The 19,736-nt window shown below is 43.3% G+C and overlaps 1 protein-coding gene across 1 annotated transcript in view; it reads right to left on the reverse strand.

Annotated features, from left to right (window-relative positions):
• LOC142840043 (uncharacterized) overlaps positions 1-19,736 on the reverse strand; it is a 70,687-nt gene that overhangs the window by 48,600 nt on the left and 2,351 nt on the right. The window contains exons 2-7 of the mRNA XM_075956526.1: positions 18,722-18,797; positions 16,193-16,242; positions 15,396-15,448; positions 10,607-10,664; positions 6,758-6,831; positions 6,600-6,622 (exon numbers count right to left, since the gene is read on the reverse strand). Coding sequence (XP_075812641.1) covers positions 6,600-6,622; positions 6,758-6,831; positions 10,607-10,664; positions 15,396-15,448; positions 16,193-16,242; positions 18,722-18,797 — 334 coding nt within the window. The remainder of the gene's footprint in view (positions 1-6,599; positions 6,623-6,757; positions 6,832-10,606; positions 10,665-15,395; positions 15,449-16,192; positions 16,243-18,721; positions 18,798-19,736) is intronic.

The following is a 19,736-nucleotide window of genomic DNA, read 5'->3' on the forward strand; positions in this document are numbered from 1 at the left end:
ATACTACAGAGGTATAGTAATAAAAACAGAATGGTATTAAATAAAAACAGACACATTGATCAAAGGAATCAAACTGAAAAAACCAGCTATGAGTCCACACACCTATGCACATAGAATTTTTTGCAAAGAAACCAGAATGCTGGTCAACCCGAGGGCTGCACATGGAAGAAGGCAAAGAGATCCATACTTATCACTCTGCATGAAACTGAACTCCAAACGCTTCAAGGACAGATACACTGAATCTGATAGAAGAAAAAGCGGGGAATAATCTTGAACTCCTTGGCATGGGAAAAGAGTTTCTGAACAAAACACTGATAGCACAGGCATTAAGAACAGCAATTAATAGATGGGACCTCGTGAAACTGAAAAGCTTCTGTATGGCAAATGACACTGTCATTTGGACAAAGTGACAGCCTAGAGAATGGGAAAATACTTTTACTAACTATTCATCTGATAGGACTAATATCTAAACTATATAAAGAACACAAAGTACTGGGCATCAGGAAAACAAATAACCCAATTAAAAACGGGGTGCAGATCTAACCAGAGAATTCCCAAAAGAAAAAGCACAAATGGCTGAGAGGTACTTAAAAGTCAGCATCAGGGAAATGCAAATTAAAACTGCTCTGAGTTTTCATCTCATCCCAGTCAGAATGACCAAGATCAACTTAAAAATGACAGTGCAAGATGGTGAGGATCGGGGGAAAGGGAACACTCATCCGTTGCTGGTGGGAGTTCAAGCTTATACAATCACATTGGAAATCAGTGTGGTGGTCCCGCAGGAAACTGGGAATACATCTACCTGAAGAACCAGCTATCTCACTCTTAGGCATATACCCAAAGGTCTTTACATCCTGTTATGGTGATATTTGCTCAATCATGTTCATTTATTATACTCCATTCATAATAGCTACAAAAGGGAAACAGAGTAGATGTCCATCAGCAGATGAATGGATAAAGAGTATGTGACAAATCTCCACAGTGACTCAACTCTTCAAAAATGAAATCTTGAAATTCACATGTAAATGGATGGAACTGGGGGAAAAAGTCATTCTGAGTGAGGTTATCCAGACCCCCAAAAGACAAAAATGGTATGTATTCACTTATATTTGGATGCTAGCTGTTAAATCGTCGATAAGCAGGCTACAATGCTTATGACCAACGTGGTCAGGGATAGAGAGTAAGAGACTAAAGGGAGGACAGGATTGCCCTAGGAAGGAGAAACAGAATAGATTGGAATGGATGCGGCAGGACTAGAACAGGAGACTCAAACAGGGAAGGGATGAAAAGAGAAGGTTGGGGGAGGAAATATGGAAAGAACAACCAAAACTAAACATCATTTGAGGGGTTAGATACAGAAAAATGCCTAATACAGTAAGAGCACCCTAAAATATATTCCCATCTGAATGTGATATTCATGGAATTGTCAAATGATGGAGAGACAGAGCCCCAGCTAGACACCTCTTGTCATCAAAGTAAGATTCTAGTTTCTGGAATGGGTTACATCTAATTAATTTTTGGCTAAAGAGCCCCCATTGGAATCCTCATAAAACCCAGGTTATTGCCATGGCTACTCCATAAATAACTGCTCACAGTGGTGGTCTGAATGAAATGGCCTTTATAAGCTCGCAGGTAGCGGCACTATTAGGAGGTGTGGCTCTGTGGAGTGGGTGTCATAGCCTGATTAATAAAAACCCAGAGGCAGATATTGGGGTTCAACCTGAAGGTCAGAAAAGCAAAACAGCCCAGCCACTGGCTCTTCCCTCTACCTCAGTTCAAAATGGCGATCCTGCCTCCAGGAATCCTCAGACTGAGACTGTGTCTGAGAGCTGTCTCCTCCCGTTTTATAATCATCTCTATGGCTGGGATTAAAGGCCTGCACCACTACCGCCTGGTTTCTATGACAAACTAGCGTGGCTGCTGGGATTAAAGGTGTGTGTCACCACTGCCTTGTCTGTAAGGCTGATCAGGGTGACTGTTTTACTCTCTGAACTTCAGGCAAGCTTTATTTATTAAAATACAGACGAAACTTCACTACAGGGTGTGGCCTTGTTGGAGAAAGTGTGTCACCATGGATGCAGGCTTTGAGGTTTCCTATGTGCACAAACCATGCCCAGTGTCTCAGATGTAGGATTCTCAGCACCATGTCTGCCTGCACACTGCCATGTCGCCCGTGATGACAACGGACTAAAACTCTGAAAATGTCACCCTGTTATATATTTTCCTTTATAAGAGTTGCCAAGGCCAGGGGGTCTCTTCACAACAATAAAAACGCTAAGATGTTCACCAGTATCCATTGCTGTTCTATTCACAGCAGCTTGGAAATAGAAACAACCTAAAAGTCCTTCAGCTGGATGGTTAATATAAATGTGGTAAATATAAATTATGAAATATTATTCAGCTATAAAGAAAACAAAAATAGATGGAACCAGAAAAAATCATAATGAGAATTGCAATCCAAACCCAAAAAGACAAATGTAGTAGCTCCAAATCTTCAGATGTGAGTGCATACCCTGGAGTTGCTGCAGAAACCAGGAAGATAAAGAGGGACCATTGCCACGATAGGGGGATTGAGGGACGGGGAGAGAGCAGTGTACCAGTGACCTGGTCAGAGAAACGGGGAGGGGGGCGTTCAGATCATGAAGGGTGATGGTAACAAATACAGAAGGAGGGAAGAAGTTAAAACAACAGTAACGATGTCTGAAAAACCATAATGGATCATACCATGAACTACTCACCTTAAGAAACCAAAAGAAAACCAGAGCCCAAACCTATGGAGCATGGAAGTCTATGTATAAATACACATACACAGTTTAAATGACAATGCTCTAATCAAGAGCCGAAGACTACTCAACCAAAACCCGAACACCAGGCTGGAGAAACCTTCCAGTTGTTGGCCAGGTATGTCCAAGAGATTCTCGAAACATTAAAGCTATTATTATTGCTCTCAGTTGCTCCCAGGAAGGCGAAGGTTGTCTTTATTGCTGAAGACCCCCAATTACTTTAGACAAAGGGCCCAGAGGTCCTCTAGCTGGATCTGGCCTGAAAGCCTCCTCCTGGAGGACCAACTTTCACGTTACAGAAGGCAGCATGCAAGTTTCTAAAGAAGCAAAGCATCCAGTTGAGAAGCCCATGAAGCACAGTAATGACCTGAACAAGAAGATGCAAGGGCCTGGCAGTGGTATGAATACCTTGGCAGTAACCAGTAATAGTCTGCGATGTTTGGAGAACCTTTTGAACAACCCTGATCAACAGAGCTAAGACAGGACGTCTCCAGCCTGCTACTGGGACATTTGTTGGGTGGTCTTTGGCTCTTGGAGGGAGTATTGTTAGCCAAGATGACAAAATTTATGTCATATACATATATGCATATCACAGCGCTCCCGTGTCTGCACTCTGTGCGCCGGCACCCAGTTCACAAGCTTCGGGCAAGGGGGCTGGAGGTTAAAATACACAAACACACACACACAGACAGAGAGACAGCGACACGGGTCATCCTTGAATTCCCCAAGAATGCCCCCTTTATTGTGTTCAGGGACAGATTATATAGAGATAGCCACGCCCCAGCCAAACCCACCAGAAACCACTCTCCTGCCATCAGGAACTCCTGAAGGTCTTGTGCTCAGAGCAGCTGTAGGCACTCAGATCAGGGGATTACAAGAAATTCAGGATCTGGGGTCTCAATGCTCCCAACATTATAGTGTTTTGGTTTGGTTTGGCTTTTCAAAACAGGGTTTCTCTGTTTTACAGCTCTGGTTGTCCTAGAAACCACTTTGTAGACTAGACTGACTTTGAACTCACTGAGATCTTCCTGCCTCTGCTTCCCCAGTGCTGGGATTAAAGGTGTGAGCCACCTCTGCCCAGTGCATTATAGACTTTTAAAAAGTGGATAGTTAAGGCTGTGATCCACTGTGACTTTTTCAGACATCCTTACTGTTAATTTACCTTCCCCCCTTCTTCTCTAGTAGGACTTAAGAATCACTAATTAAGTTCCTTGCTCGTGCTCTCTCTCCTTCTGCTCCTGATTTGGACCTTGAGATTTCTGTCCGGTGCTCCAATGTGGGTCTCTGTCTCCTTTCATCGCCTGATGAAGGTTAATATTCAGGAGGATGCCTATATGTTTTTCTTTGGGTTCTCCTTCTTATTTAGCTTCTCTAGGATCACTAATTATAGGCTCAATGTCCTTTATTTATGGCTAGAAACCAAGGAACTCAGGACCGTGAGGGATGCACCCACACACTGAGACAATGGGGATGTTCTATCGGGAACTCACCAAGGCCAGCTGGCCTGGGTCTGAAAAAGCCTGGGATAAAACTGGACTCACTGAACATAGCGGACAATGAGGACTTCTGAGAACTCAAGAACAATGGCAATGGGTTTTTTATCCTACTGCATGTACTGGCTTTGGGGGAGCCTAGGCAGTTTGGATGCTCACCTTACTAGACCTGGATGGAGGTGGGTGGTCCTTGGACTTCCCACAGGGCAGGGAACCCTGATTGCTCTTTAGGCTGATGAGGGAGGGGGACTTGATTAAGGGGAGGGGGAGGGAAATAGGAGGCGGTGGTGGGGAAGAGACAGAAATCTTTAATAAATAAATAAATAAATAAGGGTTTAAAAATACCCAATAATAGTTAAAAAAAAGAATCACTAATCAAGAGGAAAATCATGTCAAGAACTGGAAAACTAGCCAACTCCTCAGGGCAAGTGAAGTTATGGATTTTGGAGGAGATCCCTATACCCACCAACTTGTTGAACTAGAATAATACCTAACTAATCCTAAATATTGATCCTCGTGCCTACAGAGAAGATAGTCCTCACTCCTCATTAAAGAAACTTGTCTTCGTAACAGAAAAAGAGAGGGCAGGAAGGCTGGAAGAGCCAGAGGATCGGGGAGTTTGCTATGAGGCAGTGTCTCCTAGGATGTCAGAAGCTACTCCCATAAAGTCTCACCAATTTGACTGCCTAAGCCTGAGCTGACCAAAGAAGATACCAATAGATTTGCCAAAGTGGACAGGGACTATATCCAAAATATCTGACCCCAGAGATAAGTGATAAGCGTTTCATCAAGGGAACGTAATTTCACAAGAGAACCATTGCAACAACTACAACCAGTCCAAAGGCAGAGCTGTGGAGTCCGGTCCCTGGGTGCATCTACAAAACATCGCCGGCACCTAAGGCTCAGGGAGCACTGTGGAGGAGGCTTGGGAAGATCTCAGATGGCAGAGGATCAGGGAGTTTACTGTGAGACGGTGTCTCCTAGTAACGTCAGGAGCTACATCAGAAACTCTCACCAACATGACAGCTCAGCATGAGCTGAACAAAGATGGCAGCAATAAATAAGCTGAAGAGGGGAGGGGCAGGAGGCTCTACCCTGCACAAAGAGCTGCAGGCGACTAAGGAGTCCCTAGCGTGGGAGTACTCAGGGAAGAGTACACACACTGGCTATCCAGTACCAAAAGGTCAGCCCTGAAGACAGACATACATACATACATACAAGTAGCACACAGACTTAGCAGGTTGTATATAGGAATATATATGTGTGTGTGTGTGTGTGTGTGTGTGTATGTATGTGTATATGTATGCATATATATATATATGTATATATATATATATATATATAACAACAAAAACAGAGGCCATGGATTAGAAAGAGAGGAGGGGCATGCATATAGGAAAGTTTGAAGGAAGAAATGTTGTAATTATAATTTCAAAAAATAAATACAAATAAAAAGATCTTCTTGCTAACTCATAATAAAGGTATTTTGAAGGCAAAAATGTATAATATAATAATATTAAATATATTTTTTCTTTTCTTTTTTCTTTCTTTCTTTTTTTTTTTTTTTGGATTTTCGAGACAGGGTTTCTCCGTAGCTTTTGGTTCCTGTCCTGGAACTAGCTCTTGTAGACCAGGCTGGCCTCAAACTCACAGAGATCCGCCCGCCTCTGCCTCCCGAGTGCTGGGATTAAAGGCGTGCGCCACCACCGCCCGGCTAAATATATTATTTTCATGTGTATTTTACTACAGATACTTTAATTTGTCTATAATTATAAAACTGAAACCTAATAACCTACGGTTATTACAAGCTCTACATCTTTTAAACAATTCGGGAATGGACAGCTAGGCATGTAGCCATCTGGCCCAAACTCTGTGCTGTTCTTCCTCAACTGCTCTCTCGTTTGCCACTGTGAGCTTCTTCCTGTACTGAGAACACGCAGAAAAAACAAACCTTACAAGTTTCTCTAATGTCCACCCTACTAATTTACACCAATTCCCTTCTTGATCACTTAATAATTACTAATCAAAACTTTCCTCCTTAGCCTGCTCACCATCTCCTTAAGAAATTATTAATAAAGGTTTATTTTTAGTGACTGCACTTTAACAATGAAATGACAGACAAACATACGTGCCAAAATGTGCTCTAAAATAAACACCCTTTTAGTTCCCTAGTGGCTCCATTAAAATAAAAGGTGCGATAATAAGAGAGAGGCCGGCTTTACACTGATGCCGGCCCACAGCAGGATGACGTCATCACAGTGGGGACCGCTTCACGCATGCTCACCAGCACTCATGCAAAACCGGAAGCGGTGGCAGTACATACCGGTTGACAGAGGTAGTCCAAAGCTTCAGGGGAAAAGGAGAAGAAAAGCGGTGTGAGAAATTTCTAATTGTGCAACAAATAACAAGTATTTCAAATTGTGCATTTTTTTAAAAGAAAAAAAATTCAAAGGCCTTTTAGTTCAAAAAAGCAGGCATTACCAAGAAGCCCCTGGTGATTTTCTGAATTCTTTATGTGTATTCATACCAAACTTCTTAATTCTCATATTAAATCTCTGAAAATATATAAATAAAATGTCACGTAAGTTTAAGAAACTGTGCCAGTAGAAGCAAAAAAAAAAAAAAAAAAACAATGAAGTAAAAGCAAAACCCAAAGAAAACTTAAACTAAAAACTCTGTCTAATAATAACTCTTAGGGGAAAATAATAGACGGTTTAATCAAGAATCATGCCTGGCTTGACATAGCTCCATATCCTGACCAGAACACCGAGTGAGGACATGTGAGAGTTTTAAACATAAAGACAGACATATGGACCTTACAGAAACAGAAAATGCAACCTTGCCCTAGCACAGTGAGTTCGAGGCCAGCCTGGTCTACAAGAGCTACTTCCAGGACAGGAAGTACCTGTCCTATTCTTAAACATCTGGAATCCGAAGTTCACACGTGTCCCCATTTCCTTCTAAAGGACAAACCACGGTATTGTATTCGGTCACTGTGGCTTCCTTCCTTGTACCTGGGCACCACTGCAACTAAATCAGGGCCTGGTTGACAGGAATACCGGTGGTTATAGCTGGGGGTAGTTAAAAAAAAAATAAGCACAGCTCAGAGATTTGTGGATTTGGCTTCACACTTCCCCAGTAACGCAAATAGCACACTAAATACAGTTTCAAGAACATTCTAGACTTTCAGGTGTACCATGTGTCATTTGCAGTATATCGGAATCTATTTAGAATGACGCGATGGCCAATTTGACCGCCTTGGAGTTAAAAAAGCCAATAAGCGGTTAGAAAAAGGCGACTTTGACCAATGCGAGGTTGCTGCATGAACTCAATTTGTAGAACGGGTGCTGTTTGCTAAGCAATAAAGGCAGACGCAGCAAACCAAGGTTGCCTGCACACTAAAAGGAGCTGGGCCACTGTGGGGAAAATGGGAAAATGAGCTCCAACCTGGCTTCCCCAGAGTACGTGTGCGGCAGGGCTTCCATGCTTCTGCAGTTACAAAATGCTAAGGCTGGCAGGAAGCTGGTCCCGGATAGAAAGCGATGCCAGACTCTATCATCCCGGATCGGCCCCTAACTGCTGGATCCCATTTCTATCTTGTCGCATTAAAGTCTCCTTCTCTTCCAAAATTTCCCACCTTTCTCTAGGCTTTGTTTCTAATATGTCCCACACGCATTTCTTTTAACCTGCTCTGTAAAGAACTTACTGAAATTCAAGGCTTACTTTACGTATTTCCCGAATATGCATTTTCAGCTCTATACTCTGTGATATCAAGATGTCTATACCCTAGTAGGTATCTAAAGATGCATGGACACTAGGTGGGAAAAAACTCAAAATAAAATTTGAGTATAACTTTCAAACTAGAGGACCACATAAAATCCTTCCTCCACCAGCACAAGAGACACAGACACATACACACACAGACAAGTGTACACCAATCAAATTAGAGAAGAAAACGGACATATACACATACAGAAAGACCCAGGTAACAGAAAGCAAAAGAAAGGGGGAGCATGAATATAATGCCATGGACAAAACCAAATCAGATATAACTACATTTTCTAATTAAAAGATTGTGTAATGATAAGAGTAAAAATTCCTTTGTATACATAAACATGAGGATAGATTAAGGGCTAAATGGGACACCCCCAAATATAATAAAACACAAATTTTGTCCAGGTATATTAATATGATGTGGGATTTCCCTCTGTATGCTCTGATTGCCATGTATGGTTAGTAAAGGAACTGCTTTGGGCCTGTAACAGAGCTGTAGGGGAGCAGAGCTTGGCAGGGAGGGGAGGGAACTAAATGGAATGCTGGGAGAAAGGAGGCAGAGCCAGAGAGAAGCCATGGAGCCACTAGCAGAGACAGATGTGCTGAAGCTTTGCCAGGAGGCCATGACCTCATGGTGACACACAGATTAATAGAGATGGGTTAAATTAATATGTAAGAGTTAGCCAACAAGAAGCTGGAGCAAATGGGCCCAGCAGTGATTTAATTACAGTTTCTGTGTGATGATTTTGGTTTCTAGGCAGCCAGGAAATAAACAAGCAGCCTCCTCTAACGTTAATATCAAATTAAGTAGGTCCATTTAGAGACAAATCTTGCGTCTAGAATATTATTGCTATTATTACTAAGGGATATTATTGCATAAGACATTTACATTTACAAGATACAGTTCTAAACTTATAGGCATCTAACAACAGCATCAAAACACACCCAGCATTTTCATAATACCACGCAAAACAGAGGTGATAACCCTAAGTGCCACCTACTTTAGTGCCAGACGGAGTGAAAGAAGAAGAAACTGAGGGATAGGGCATGCCTGTGTTCGTGCACAGCTAGAAAGTGTGACGTGAGCAGGGAGGACTCGCAGCTCAGCACTCGGTATCAGATACCCTTTCCAAACACTAAAAACTATGACGACTGAAAACATCGCATCCGTGGGATAGACACAAAGCATGGTGGAAGAGGCTAGGAGGTGTGGAAGTTCAGGGAAGGCGTGATGAGGACAGCCAAGAACTAGCTAGCTGTATACAGGAGAAAATGAGACATGTGTGGTTATAAAGATTCCCCACTAATTCACTTCCTGAAAGTGTTAACATTACCCCGAAAACAGTGAAGGTCAAGCACCTCTTTACCCTTTGCAGACCTCTGGAGCCGACTACACAGGGCCATACTGACCTTTCCTAGTGGCCACTGCTTACTCCCCGTCTTTACAAAAGCCCTGGTCTTTGTGCTGTTTTCCACTAATGACTCCATCTCTACTGTGGTTACCTGAACGTGGTCACCTCCACTCTCTCGGTTCTCTAACAAATTTAAAAGCCAGTAGAACATGAAAAGAAGATAACAAGTAAATCTTAGAGACACTGATGGAAGAGACCTCTAAGTGTTTTGTTGTTGTTGTTGTTGTTGTTTTGTTTTGTCTTCAGAGGTGGCCAAGGCAGGGCCTGGATGCCAGCAGGTGAGCTGATATAGTAGACTGTATCCCAGCCTGTCAACTCAGGATGTCTTGACAAACCCTCCAAAGATAAATATACCTACAAGTCATCATACAATGAAAATAACTGCAGAAAAATGATTGTATTTATATAAAGTTTGTAAACAGTGTTTGTGTATGTGTAGGTGTACCCTATAGATAAGGGGCGGAGGTATTGTTTGGTGACAAAATGCTTCCCCAGCACGCACAAGGCCTGAAGTCAATCACCAGAACTGTAAATAAATATATTAAGATCTGTGAGTAGTGACTGCTTTGAGTTAATCAAAAAGTAAGTAAAAATCTAGGCAGGGAGGACATAAATCAGCTGTAGGTTTGTTGCAAGGAGGGGGCGGCTTGCTGGTTCCTGGCCGCTTAGCCCTGAAACAATCACATAGAAACTGTATTATTTAAACCACTGCTTGGCCCATTAGCTCTAGCTTCTTACTGGCTAATTTTTACATCTTAATTTAACCCATACCTATTCATCTGTGCATCACCACAAGGTCGTGGCCTACCAGCAAAGTTTCAGCACCTCTATCTCGGCTGGCGGCTCCATGGCTTCTCTCTGACCCTGCCCTTCTTTCTCCCAGCATTCAGCCTGTCTGTATACGTATATAATTGTACACGCAAAGAGTGATGGAGAGATGCAGGAGGGGCTGTTCTCGTTGTGACACATAAAATAATATTCAGAAATATCGCTGCACACACGGAGGTGAGGAAATCATGAAAAATCTCACATCAGTAGCAAAACTTATAGAACTTTAAAACAATGATGACTAACTTTTTAGGCTTTCTGTTACCAACTTCCTGAAGTTTGACACATTACATTACTTAGTTAAATTAATCCTGACCTCTTCATCAGTCATCGATGTGATACTCCTGAGGGACACTTTATGAGATGTTCTTACACTAGAAAAAAAAATGGAAAGTAGCATTAGTTCAGATGACATTTAGAATAGTCGTAATTCAGATTTCCATTTTAAGTATTTTAAGCCAGTGATATCATGAAAAGAGAACAAATTGCTTTGTGAATGCATACACCCGAGGGTGGAGGCAATTTGTACTAGTTAGCTAATTAATATATTCATTCAACTTGGGGAAACAGGAGGATCGAGATAAAGGAAGGTTGGATAGGGGAGCACGGAACCACAAGTCTTAGTTAAGGGACCCATTTAGGGTGGGCAGGAGACTTGACCCTAGAGTGGCTCCCAGGTGCCCAAGCTGAGGTCCCCAGTTAGTTCCCTGGGCAGCTGTGGATAGGGAACCTGAAATGACCCCATCCTAGAGCAATACTGACGAATATATTGCATATCATCCTAGAACTTGCATCTGGCGATGGATGGAGATAGAGACAGAGACCCACACTGGAGCACTGGACTGAGCTCCCAAGGTCCCAATGAGGAGCAGAAGGAGTGAGAACATGAGCAAAGATGTCGGGACCACGAGGAGTGCACCCACCCACTGAGACAGTGGAGATGATCTACTGGGAGCTCACCAAGGCCAGCTGGACTGTTACCAAAAAAAGCATGGGATAAAACTGGACTCTCGGAACATGGCGAACAATGAGGGCTGATGAGACGCCAAGGACAATGGCACGCGGTTTTGATCCTACGCAATGTGCTGGCTTGGTGGGAGCCTAGCCAGTCTGGATGCTCACCTTCCTAGATATGGATGGAGGGGGGAGGACCTAGGACTTACCACAGGGCAGGGAACCCTGACAGCTCTTTGGACTGGAAAGGGAGGGGGAGAGGATTGGGGGGAAGGGGAGAGGGGTGGGAGGAGGGGGAGAAGAGTGGGAGGAGGGGGAGAAGAGTGGGAGGAGGGGGAGAAGAGTGGGAGGAGGGGGAGAAGAGTGGGAGGAGGGAGAGAAGAGTGGGAGGAGGGGGAGGGTAATGGGAGGCTGGTGGGAGGAGGTGGAAATTTGTTTTTTTTTCTTTTCTTTATTCTCCTTTTATCAATAAAAAAATTAAAAAAAAAAAGACCTATGAAGGCCAGGACCTTGTGGTGGGCTTTGAGTTACATTTGCCAAAATATATAATGGTTCCTGGAACACAATGCAAGCCCCAGTAAATATTTCTGAGCCAAACAAACAGATAAGGAAAATATTATTTAGCCACTTGAATATGCCAAGGTGTGTATTGGGCATAAGGGAAAAACCCATAGTTGTCATTTCCCTTTGGGGCATCAACACTTAGAGAGCAAGAAAGCACACAAAAGTAATTTGTACATATTCATTACATTAAATAAATATTGCCATAACTTCATATCTATATATTTTATACAGTAGAAACAAGTGACAGGGTAATAAATATGCTCAGAGAAACAATATGTAATATGTAATAAAATGCAAAATTAAATTAGGCAACGCGGATGATAAAATGCTAAGAAGGTGTATAGTTTGTCCAGAGGGGCCTTCGGAATTTCCAAGAATTAATAGTACTTCTGAGCGCACAGGAGTGAAAATCTGCTGGTTGGTTTTGGGCAAGCAAAACTGGGTAGGGGAAAATCCACGACAGTATGTTGCCAGGGAAACTCGGGTTCCCTGCCAGGTTCTTATTCTAATTATTAAAATAAAGGAGAAAGAGACTAGGGAGCACAGGGACATTTTTATTAAAATCTGAGAGAAAAACAAGGCCTGTACGCTGTACATCAGGAAGGAGACGGAAGAGAGAAAGGGAGACCAGGGCGTTTTGAGTTTGGGTCTGAGAGAGCTGCACTTTGTAGGGCTGAAGTCGGCAAGAGCTGGACAGAGGGTAGAGAGCTTCGGAAACGTAGCGAGGAAGCCCAGGGAGCCAGGGAAAGGCAGCATAGATTTTTTTTTTGCCGGTATCCGAAAGGAAAAGACCCTAGGAAACAGGCAGGCTCGGCGGGGAACGGAGCAGACACGCTCCCAGCAGCCGCATGGCTGAGCATTTTAGGCAAGGGTAACTCCCATTACTGGGATGGCTATTCCTTCCCTTGAGCGTGTTTTCAGGTGAATCTGCTTTCCTAAGGGGCGGTCTCCTGGACAGGTGATTGACAGGCCCAGCTGGATTAACTCTTAAGGAATGAGCCAATAATATGTAACGTTCTAGTCTTAATATTTCTTTATTCTTGAAGATTTCATACATGTATACAATGAAATATGCTCATATCCACTCCCACTTCCCTCCTACAATTCTCCCAGTATCCCTGCTTCCCAAAGTGCCCTCCTTTTTTTTTTTTTTGAGACAGGGTTTCTCTGTAGCTTTGAAGCCTGTCCTGGAACTAGCTCTTGTAGACCAGGCTGGCCTCGAACTCACAGAGATCCGCCTGCCTCTGCCTCCCGAGTGCTGAGATTAAAGGCGTGCGCCACCACCGCCTGGCTGTCCTTTCTTTTTTTATAATCCACGGTTCAATTAGTGCTGTCTGTCTACATACGTGTAGCGGGATTAACCTTTGGAGCTGACCAGCTCCTCATGTCTCCACCTGGGACCAAAGGGAGACTTCACATCCAATTCCTCTGATCAGGAGGCAGGAGTTCTCCCTTGTTCACCCTGCCCCAGATGGTATTTTAATTTCTAAGGAAGGGCAAAACTGACGCTTCCCTTACTAGCCTCGACAGAGTGAACTGGGAGGCAGGGTCCAAAGCTAATCTGGAGGCCTGGATCCATACTCAACAGCCCCCAGACTGTCCGCTCCCATCCAGCGACAACATATTTGACTGAGAGACATAAAACAAAGGTTTATGCTAGAAAACTGAGAGCAAGTAGCGTGCCAAGGTTCGAGGACAGGAGGAAAAGCATGTTGGAATTGAGGTTGAAAATGCAGACAGCAGACAGCTTTAGACAGTAAGAAAATCCACCGTTACAAATAAGTATTGTTGGGGAGAGCAATTACATTAGATTTTCCTCTGATAAAGATTCCTCACTAACAATGTTGGCGATATGGTCAAGAAGTCGGCCAGATTGGAAGAAATTATGTTAGGGAAGTTTTCCCATGGGTTGAGATTAGAAGAAACTAGAACTCAGACGGGAAAGTGGCAAGGTGCTTTTAAATGAAGAACTCAGAATGTTAGCAGGGACATGACATGTATGTTAAGATGGCTCCCCCTTCCTCAGTGGAGGTGAGGGATTGTGTAATGGCAATTGTATGTTCACAGATACATCGGAGCTAAAAGTGTACATACCTACATTAAATAAAGGCACCAGTTGAAAAACGTGAGCAACACACAAAATTAAACGTAGAGAAAGTGTGTATTAGACAAGACGGGGAGAGTTGGGGAAGTATCTGTGGGATGGCTCAGTTTTCAGTTCTCAGCTGTGTCCAATTATCTCGTGAATATTCAGCTGTCACATTATCCTGAATCATCTGAGAGCATCAGTCCCTTCTCCTTACCCTGAATCATCCGAGAGCATCAGTCCCTTCTCCTTACCCTGAATCATCCGAGAGCATCAGTCCCTTCTCCTTACCCTGAATCATCCGAGAGCATCAGTCCCTTCTCCTTACCCTGAATCATCCGAGAGCATCAGTCCCTTCTCCTTACCCTGAATCATCTGAAAGCATCAGTCCCTTCTCCTTACCCTGAATCATCTGAGAGCATCAGTCCCTTCTCCTTACCCTGAATCATCCGAGAGCATCAATCCCTTCTCCCCTTTTCATTTCCATTTATTTCTGAGTTTTAAATAAGCATTTATTTGCCCAAGGACATGAAATGAAGAAAAACTACCCCTCCATGTCAATGTTATAGTGACCGCCTTCAGATCAGTTTTAGGAGAATGATATATGTCACTGAGAGCCGAGGGACCATGTTTCAAAAGCAGACTTATATGAGAAGAATTTGAGAAGAAAAAGGTAGAGAGATCAATCAAATGTTTGAAATTGCGTGACATAAACCTTTTTTTTTTTTTTTTGGTTTTTCGAGACAGGGTTTCTCTGTGGCTTTGATGCCTGTTTGATGCCTGTCCTGGAACTCGCTCTGTAGACCAGGCTGCTCTCGAACTCACAGAGATCCGCCTGCCTCTGCCTCCCGAGTGCTGGGATTAAAGGTGTGCACCACCACCGCCCGGACATAAACCTTTAAAATGTTTTTCTATTTTACTTGATGATTATAACCACACGGAAATATCCTATTGTAAATTCAATTTCACAGAATATATACACACTTTTCACCACATATGGGTCTCTCCCACTGACTTAGGGTCAACTGTAATGCATCATGAATGGTCTTGTATCTCACTAGGAAGCTGAAATATGATTCTGAAACACTACGCCAGTGATTTCCCCAAAACTAAGTTTATATTACGCATAGGTGCACAATGACAAATTCTGCATCTGAAAACGAATTGTACTGGGAAACAGTGCAATTTCCCTTGAAAAAGAGCACAGAAGAAGAAGCTGGGAACTCACAGCCACCACGCATTCCCTGCGCGCTCCTCCAGTCTCTGCGTTCCGTCTCACGTGGCCTTTACACGTTGTGAAGGGAATATTATCTCTAGCACAGCTAGTTGAATAATGCTGAGTGTGAACCCCAAAGCTGAGCGTGAACCCCAAAGCTGAGCGTGAACCTCTGAGACCCACAGCCTTGCACCAGGCGATTCCTGACTCGGGAATGCCAGGACCTACGGCATTATCTGTCTATGAAAGCTATAAATTTGGCAGAACAGTATGCATCTCACTGACTTTTCGTGTGCTTCTTTGGGACCATCTTCACTGAGACCTTCTGTTTCTTCTTCCTTTGGAGAAGAGAGACACACAGTGTGAGGGTCAGTCAGAGGCAGACGGAAGGATGTAAACAGCGTTCTGTAAAGACTCCTGTAAGAAGCAATAGCCCACCGCAACTTGTCTAAAACTCAGGCGTTAGACAGTGAGCTGGCAATCCAATTCCTTGAAAAATTCAAATGTCCTACACACTCACTTGGTTTTCTCCTTATGATGAAAGTTGTCTTAGTAGTATTTGTATCAACAGAGATTACAACTGTCTAATATGTTCTACTTTAACCCTTAACCTTAGTACCAAAGTAAGGGAAAGGGAAGTATGGCTGCAAGTCAGAAGAAAACAAACAAGGTCTGGAAATATCTAGAACTGTCTGGAATGCAGGAGAAAGTATAAATGAAAACAGAATGCATAAGCAAAGGCACAGAGGAGGAAAACAAAACACAGACATGTTACACTTTAGACGAATATCGGAATCAAGACAAACTGAGATAAACTCCATGCATCTTTTTATCCAGGTATGACAGAATCTTAACATTCTTGTTAAATGGAGCCCATGTCCCCCCTAAAGTCAGCACGTCCTCCTGGCAGGTATGGAGCCAGTGTCCCCCCTAAAGTCAGCACGTGCTACTGGTGGGGATGGAGTCAGTGTCCCCCCCTAAAGTCAGCACGTGCTCCTGGCCGATGTCAGAGGAGCAAATGGAGAGGTGCTTTAGGTGCTTCCAATCTTTAATAGACTTTCAGTTTAGAAATGTGTTCATACCTCAAAAACGTCAGACTCTTCTTCCAGGTCTTCTAAAGAGGTTTCTTCTTCTGTATCGAGAGGATAGAACAGCACTAGGTGACTGGGGAGCACACAAATGGAGCTTTAGCAGACCCCCGCATCCTAGCCTAATTCATTCACGCTTCCAACCCTCTCACCTCCCTGCTCAGGAAGCGGGAAGCCTTGGCTTGGCCTCCGAGTCCACTCACATTTGATTCCAAATGAACCTTGAATCTTGTTTCCCGTGACTGTTGCCCCGCAGGGCAGGAGGGTCTAGGGACGCACAGAAGAAGAGAGGAAGCAGAGGCTCACACAAACATAGGCACATCTGCAGACTGCCTTCCGCTGGGTCTCGGCCAAGCGAGAGGCAGAGATAAAGCCACCCAGAGATGGTGAGTCGTAGACTTAGTGGCTTTAACGCAAACACTCAGTGAATGAGAAGCGCTTGTGAGCGCACGCAAGCGTTACGGAAATGCTAGAGAACACAAAAAGGAACCAGGAAATCCCGATCGAGTGGGGAGGATCCGACACCAGGACTATGAACCAGTGCAGAATGTGAAATGCATCCTGGGAATCTGACCGGAAGTGGTCCCTCCGCCCTCGACTTTTTTACAGTTCATATCCCCCACCCAGATTTTCACTTTTCGTTTTTCTGTATTTTGTTGTCTTTTCTTTCCTTTGTTATTGAACCTGAGTATTTCCAACTACATTACTGTTTTGTTTTGTTTGCTTGCTTTTTGAGAAAAAGTCTCTCTAAGCAGCCAAGGCTGTCCAGGAACTTACTATGTAGACCAGGCTGGCCTCAAACTCACAGATACTTGCCTGCCTCTGTCTTTTTAAGTGCTAAGATGAAGGATGTGAAACACCATCCTTGACTATGGTACCAGGTTAAACATCATTTTATTTGTCCACTGATTGCATATTGTTTTTAACAAAACAGTATTCAAGCTAGCTTTTCCTTCAAAGTTTCTCTTTCATTCATTTTCCTCGTTCAATTGACCAGAACTCAGTACTCAAATGTTAAATCTTAATGTTAACTGAACGAGCACTAACCTAATAATATTTTATATTTTATTCTAAATTCCCTAAATTTCAATTGGTACTTCTTGGTCCGGAGGATGACTAAATATGGTCTTTAAATTCTTAAAATATGAATGATGATTAGAGGAAACGTATAAACCTTTGTTGACGTTTGAAGCCATCAACATCACTGCTCACTGCTGAGCATCAATCAAACCAGAGCCGAGCATATACGAGGTAAGCACTCGACTGTTGCAGGACATTTGATTGCACTCTACAAAGATGTGTCACTGTGACCGGTTTAATCAAAAGCTAAATGGCCAGTAGCTAAGCAGGAGGGGTAGGCGGGACTTCTAGACAGAGAGAGCATGGGGAAGAAGAAAGGGGGAGTCTCCAGCCTGACACAGAGGAAGCAGGACATGCCAGGGGAGAGGTAGAAGCCATGAGCCACATGGCAACACACACATGAATAGAAATTGTTAATTTAAGTGATAGGAGCTAGTTAGAAACAGGCCCAAGCTAAGGCCGAGCTCTCATGGTTATTGAGAAGTCCCATGTCATTATTTGGGAGCTGGTTGGCAGGACAGAGAAAGACTTGTTACACTCTAGCTCTGGGCCACACCCTTAATCACATCTGGAATAAAGTATGAGATGTAATTTTAGAGACTGAAAAATCTCCCATTGAAGGTGATTTTAAGCATAAAATATTAACACATTACAATACATTGTGTTATATATATATATTATTTTTTTTTTCGAGACAGAGTTTCTCCGTAGCTTTTGGTTCCTGTCCTGGAACTAGCTCTTCTAGACCAGGCTGGCCTCAAACTCACAGAGATCCGCCTGCCTCTGCCTCCCGAGTGCTGGGATTAAAGGCGTGTGCCACCACCGCCCGGCTGTAATATACATTTTATGATGTTATATGGGTATGTTTTTATACATACTGCCTCCCAAGGTATGGTCATAATAATATATTGTGCAAATTAACAATATTAATGTGAAACTGTGAAAATGATACCGATAGATCATAGCACAACATATCGTACTCTGTTCAACAATAATAGGAAGTGAGCATAAAGGAAAGCCTAGCGGTAGAAGCAGGACCATGTAAATAAACAGCAACTGTCAGATATGGACATGGTGAGAGGAAGACCAGAGAATAGAATCTGAGAGGAAACAAATCCAGAGCTGACGAAGTTTTCAGCACCTACTCAATGAGTTTAGTGCGTGCCAAGATTTTGAGAATGTAGAAAAATACCTTGTTATGAACCTTCCACTGGAAGACACAGGCTAAGGAGAGAAACAGCCCTGCGGTGGTGGCGCACGCCTTTAATCCCAGAACTCAGGGAGGCAGAGGCAGGTGGATCTCTGCGAGTTCGAGGCCAGTCGGGTCTACAGAGTGAGTTCCAGGACTGTCAGAGATATCACAGAGAAACCCTATCTCAAAAAACGAAAAAGAAAAGATGAAAAGAGGAAGAAATAACAGGTTCTTAAATTTTAAAGACATACCATTTTCTTCCAAAAATATGCTCAGTCCATTCACAATTTCTTGCCTGCTTCTCAACTTGCTATTCATCTCTATGATCTAAATTAGAAAGCACAATTAAAGTACGGAAGAGAAGGTTCTTAAAAATCAAGTAAGCCTAGCTTTCATGATCAATCGGATTGCCGGTTACTATGTATTAAGCCTCTCTGTGTAAATGTTACCCACCAAGTCGTATTTGAATACTTAAGTCTCTTATTATCAGAGAGCTATTGCATTAGAGGAACCGCTGCAAAGTTTAGATTGGCTTCCAGTGCAAACTCAGCTTCAAATTGCACACGTTTTAAGATGTGCTGGATGGCATGGGTCTCCTAGGCTGTGTGGCCCTTAGGATGGTTAGCGGTGCTAGGGACCATCAAGGAGCGGGAGTGGAGGCGAGGCCTCTTCTCCATTTGCCTTGCATCCATACATGCAGAACCCAGATTCATGAATTTTCATATAAGTTTTGATTCCATAGGGCTTTAACCCTTTTCGTTCGGTTCCCTCAAACTCTTTAAAGTTTCAAAAGTAATTTCTCTAATAATTTGGGTGAAGCGTCCTCAATCTTACTTTGCACTTTAGTGTTCCATGTTCAAAATTTTTATTAGCGTCTAGCAGTCCGTGGAAGACAAGCATTTCCCAGTCCTGCCAGGCCTGAGTCATTTTCAGACTGAGCCAGTGCTGATGGTGATAAGCCAGTCTCGGTCTGTACCGTTCCCGGCACTCACCACACACTGGCATATGCTCTTGTCCCTATCTTCTTCAGGGTGATTTCTGGCAACCTTAAGAGTTGGTTCAAGGGGCTGGAGAGATGGCTCAGAGGTTAAGAGCATTGCCTGCTCTCCCAAAGGTCCTGAATTCAATTCCCAGCAACCACATGGTGGCTCACAACCATCTGTAATGGGGTCTGGTGCCCTCTTCTGGCCTGCAGGCATACTGACAGAATATTGTATACATAATAAATAAATATTTTAAAAAAGAGTTGGTTCGAGTGAAGAGACG

The sequence above is a fragment of the Microtus pennsylvanicus genome, chromosome 22 (assembly GCF_037038515.1).
Source record: "Microtus pennsylvanicus isolate mMicPen1 chromosome 22, mMicPen1.hap1, whole genome shotgun sequence".
NCBI classification, from domain to species: domain Eukaryota; kingdom Metazoa; phylum Chordata; class Mammalia; order Rodentia; family Cricetidae; genus Microtus; species Microtus pennsylvanicus.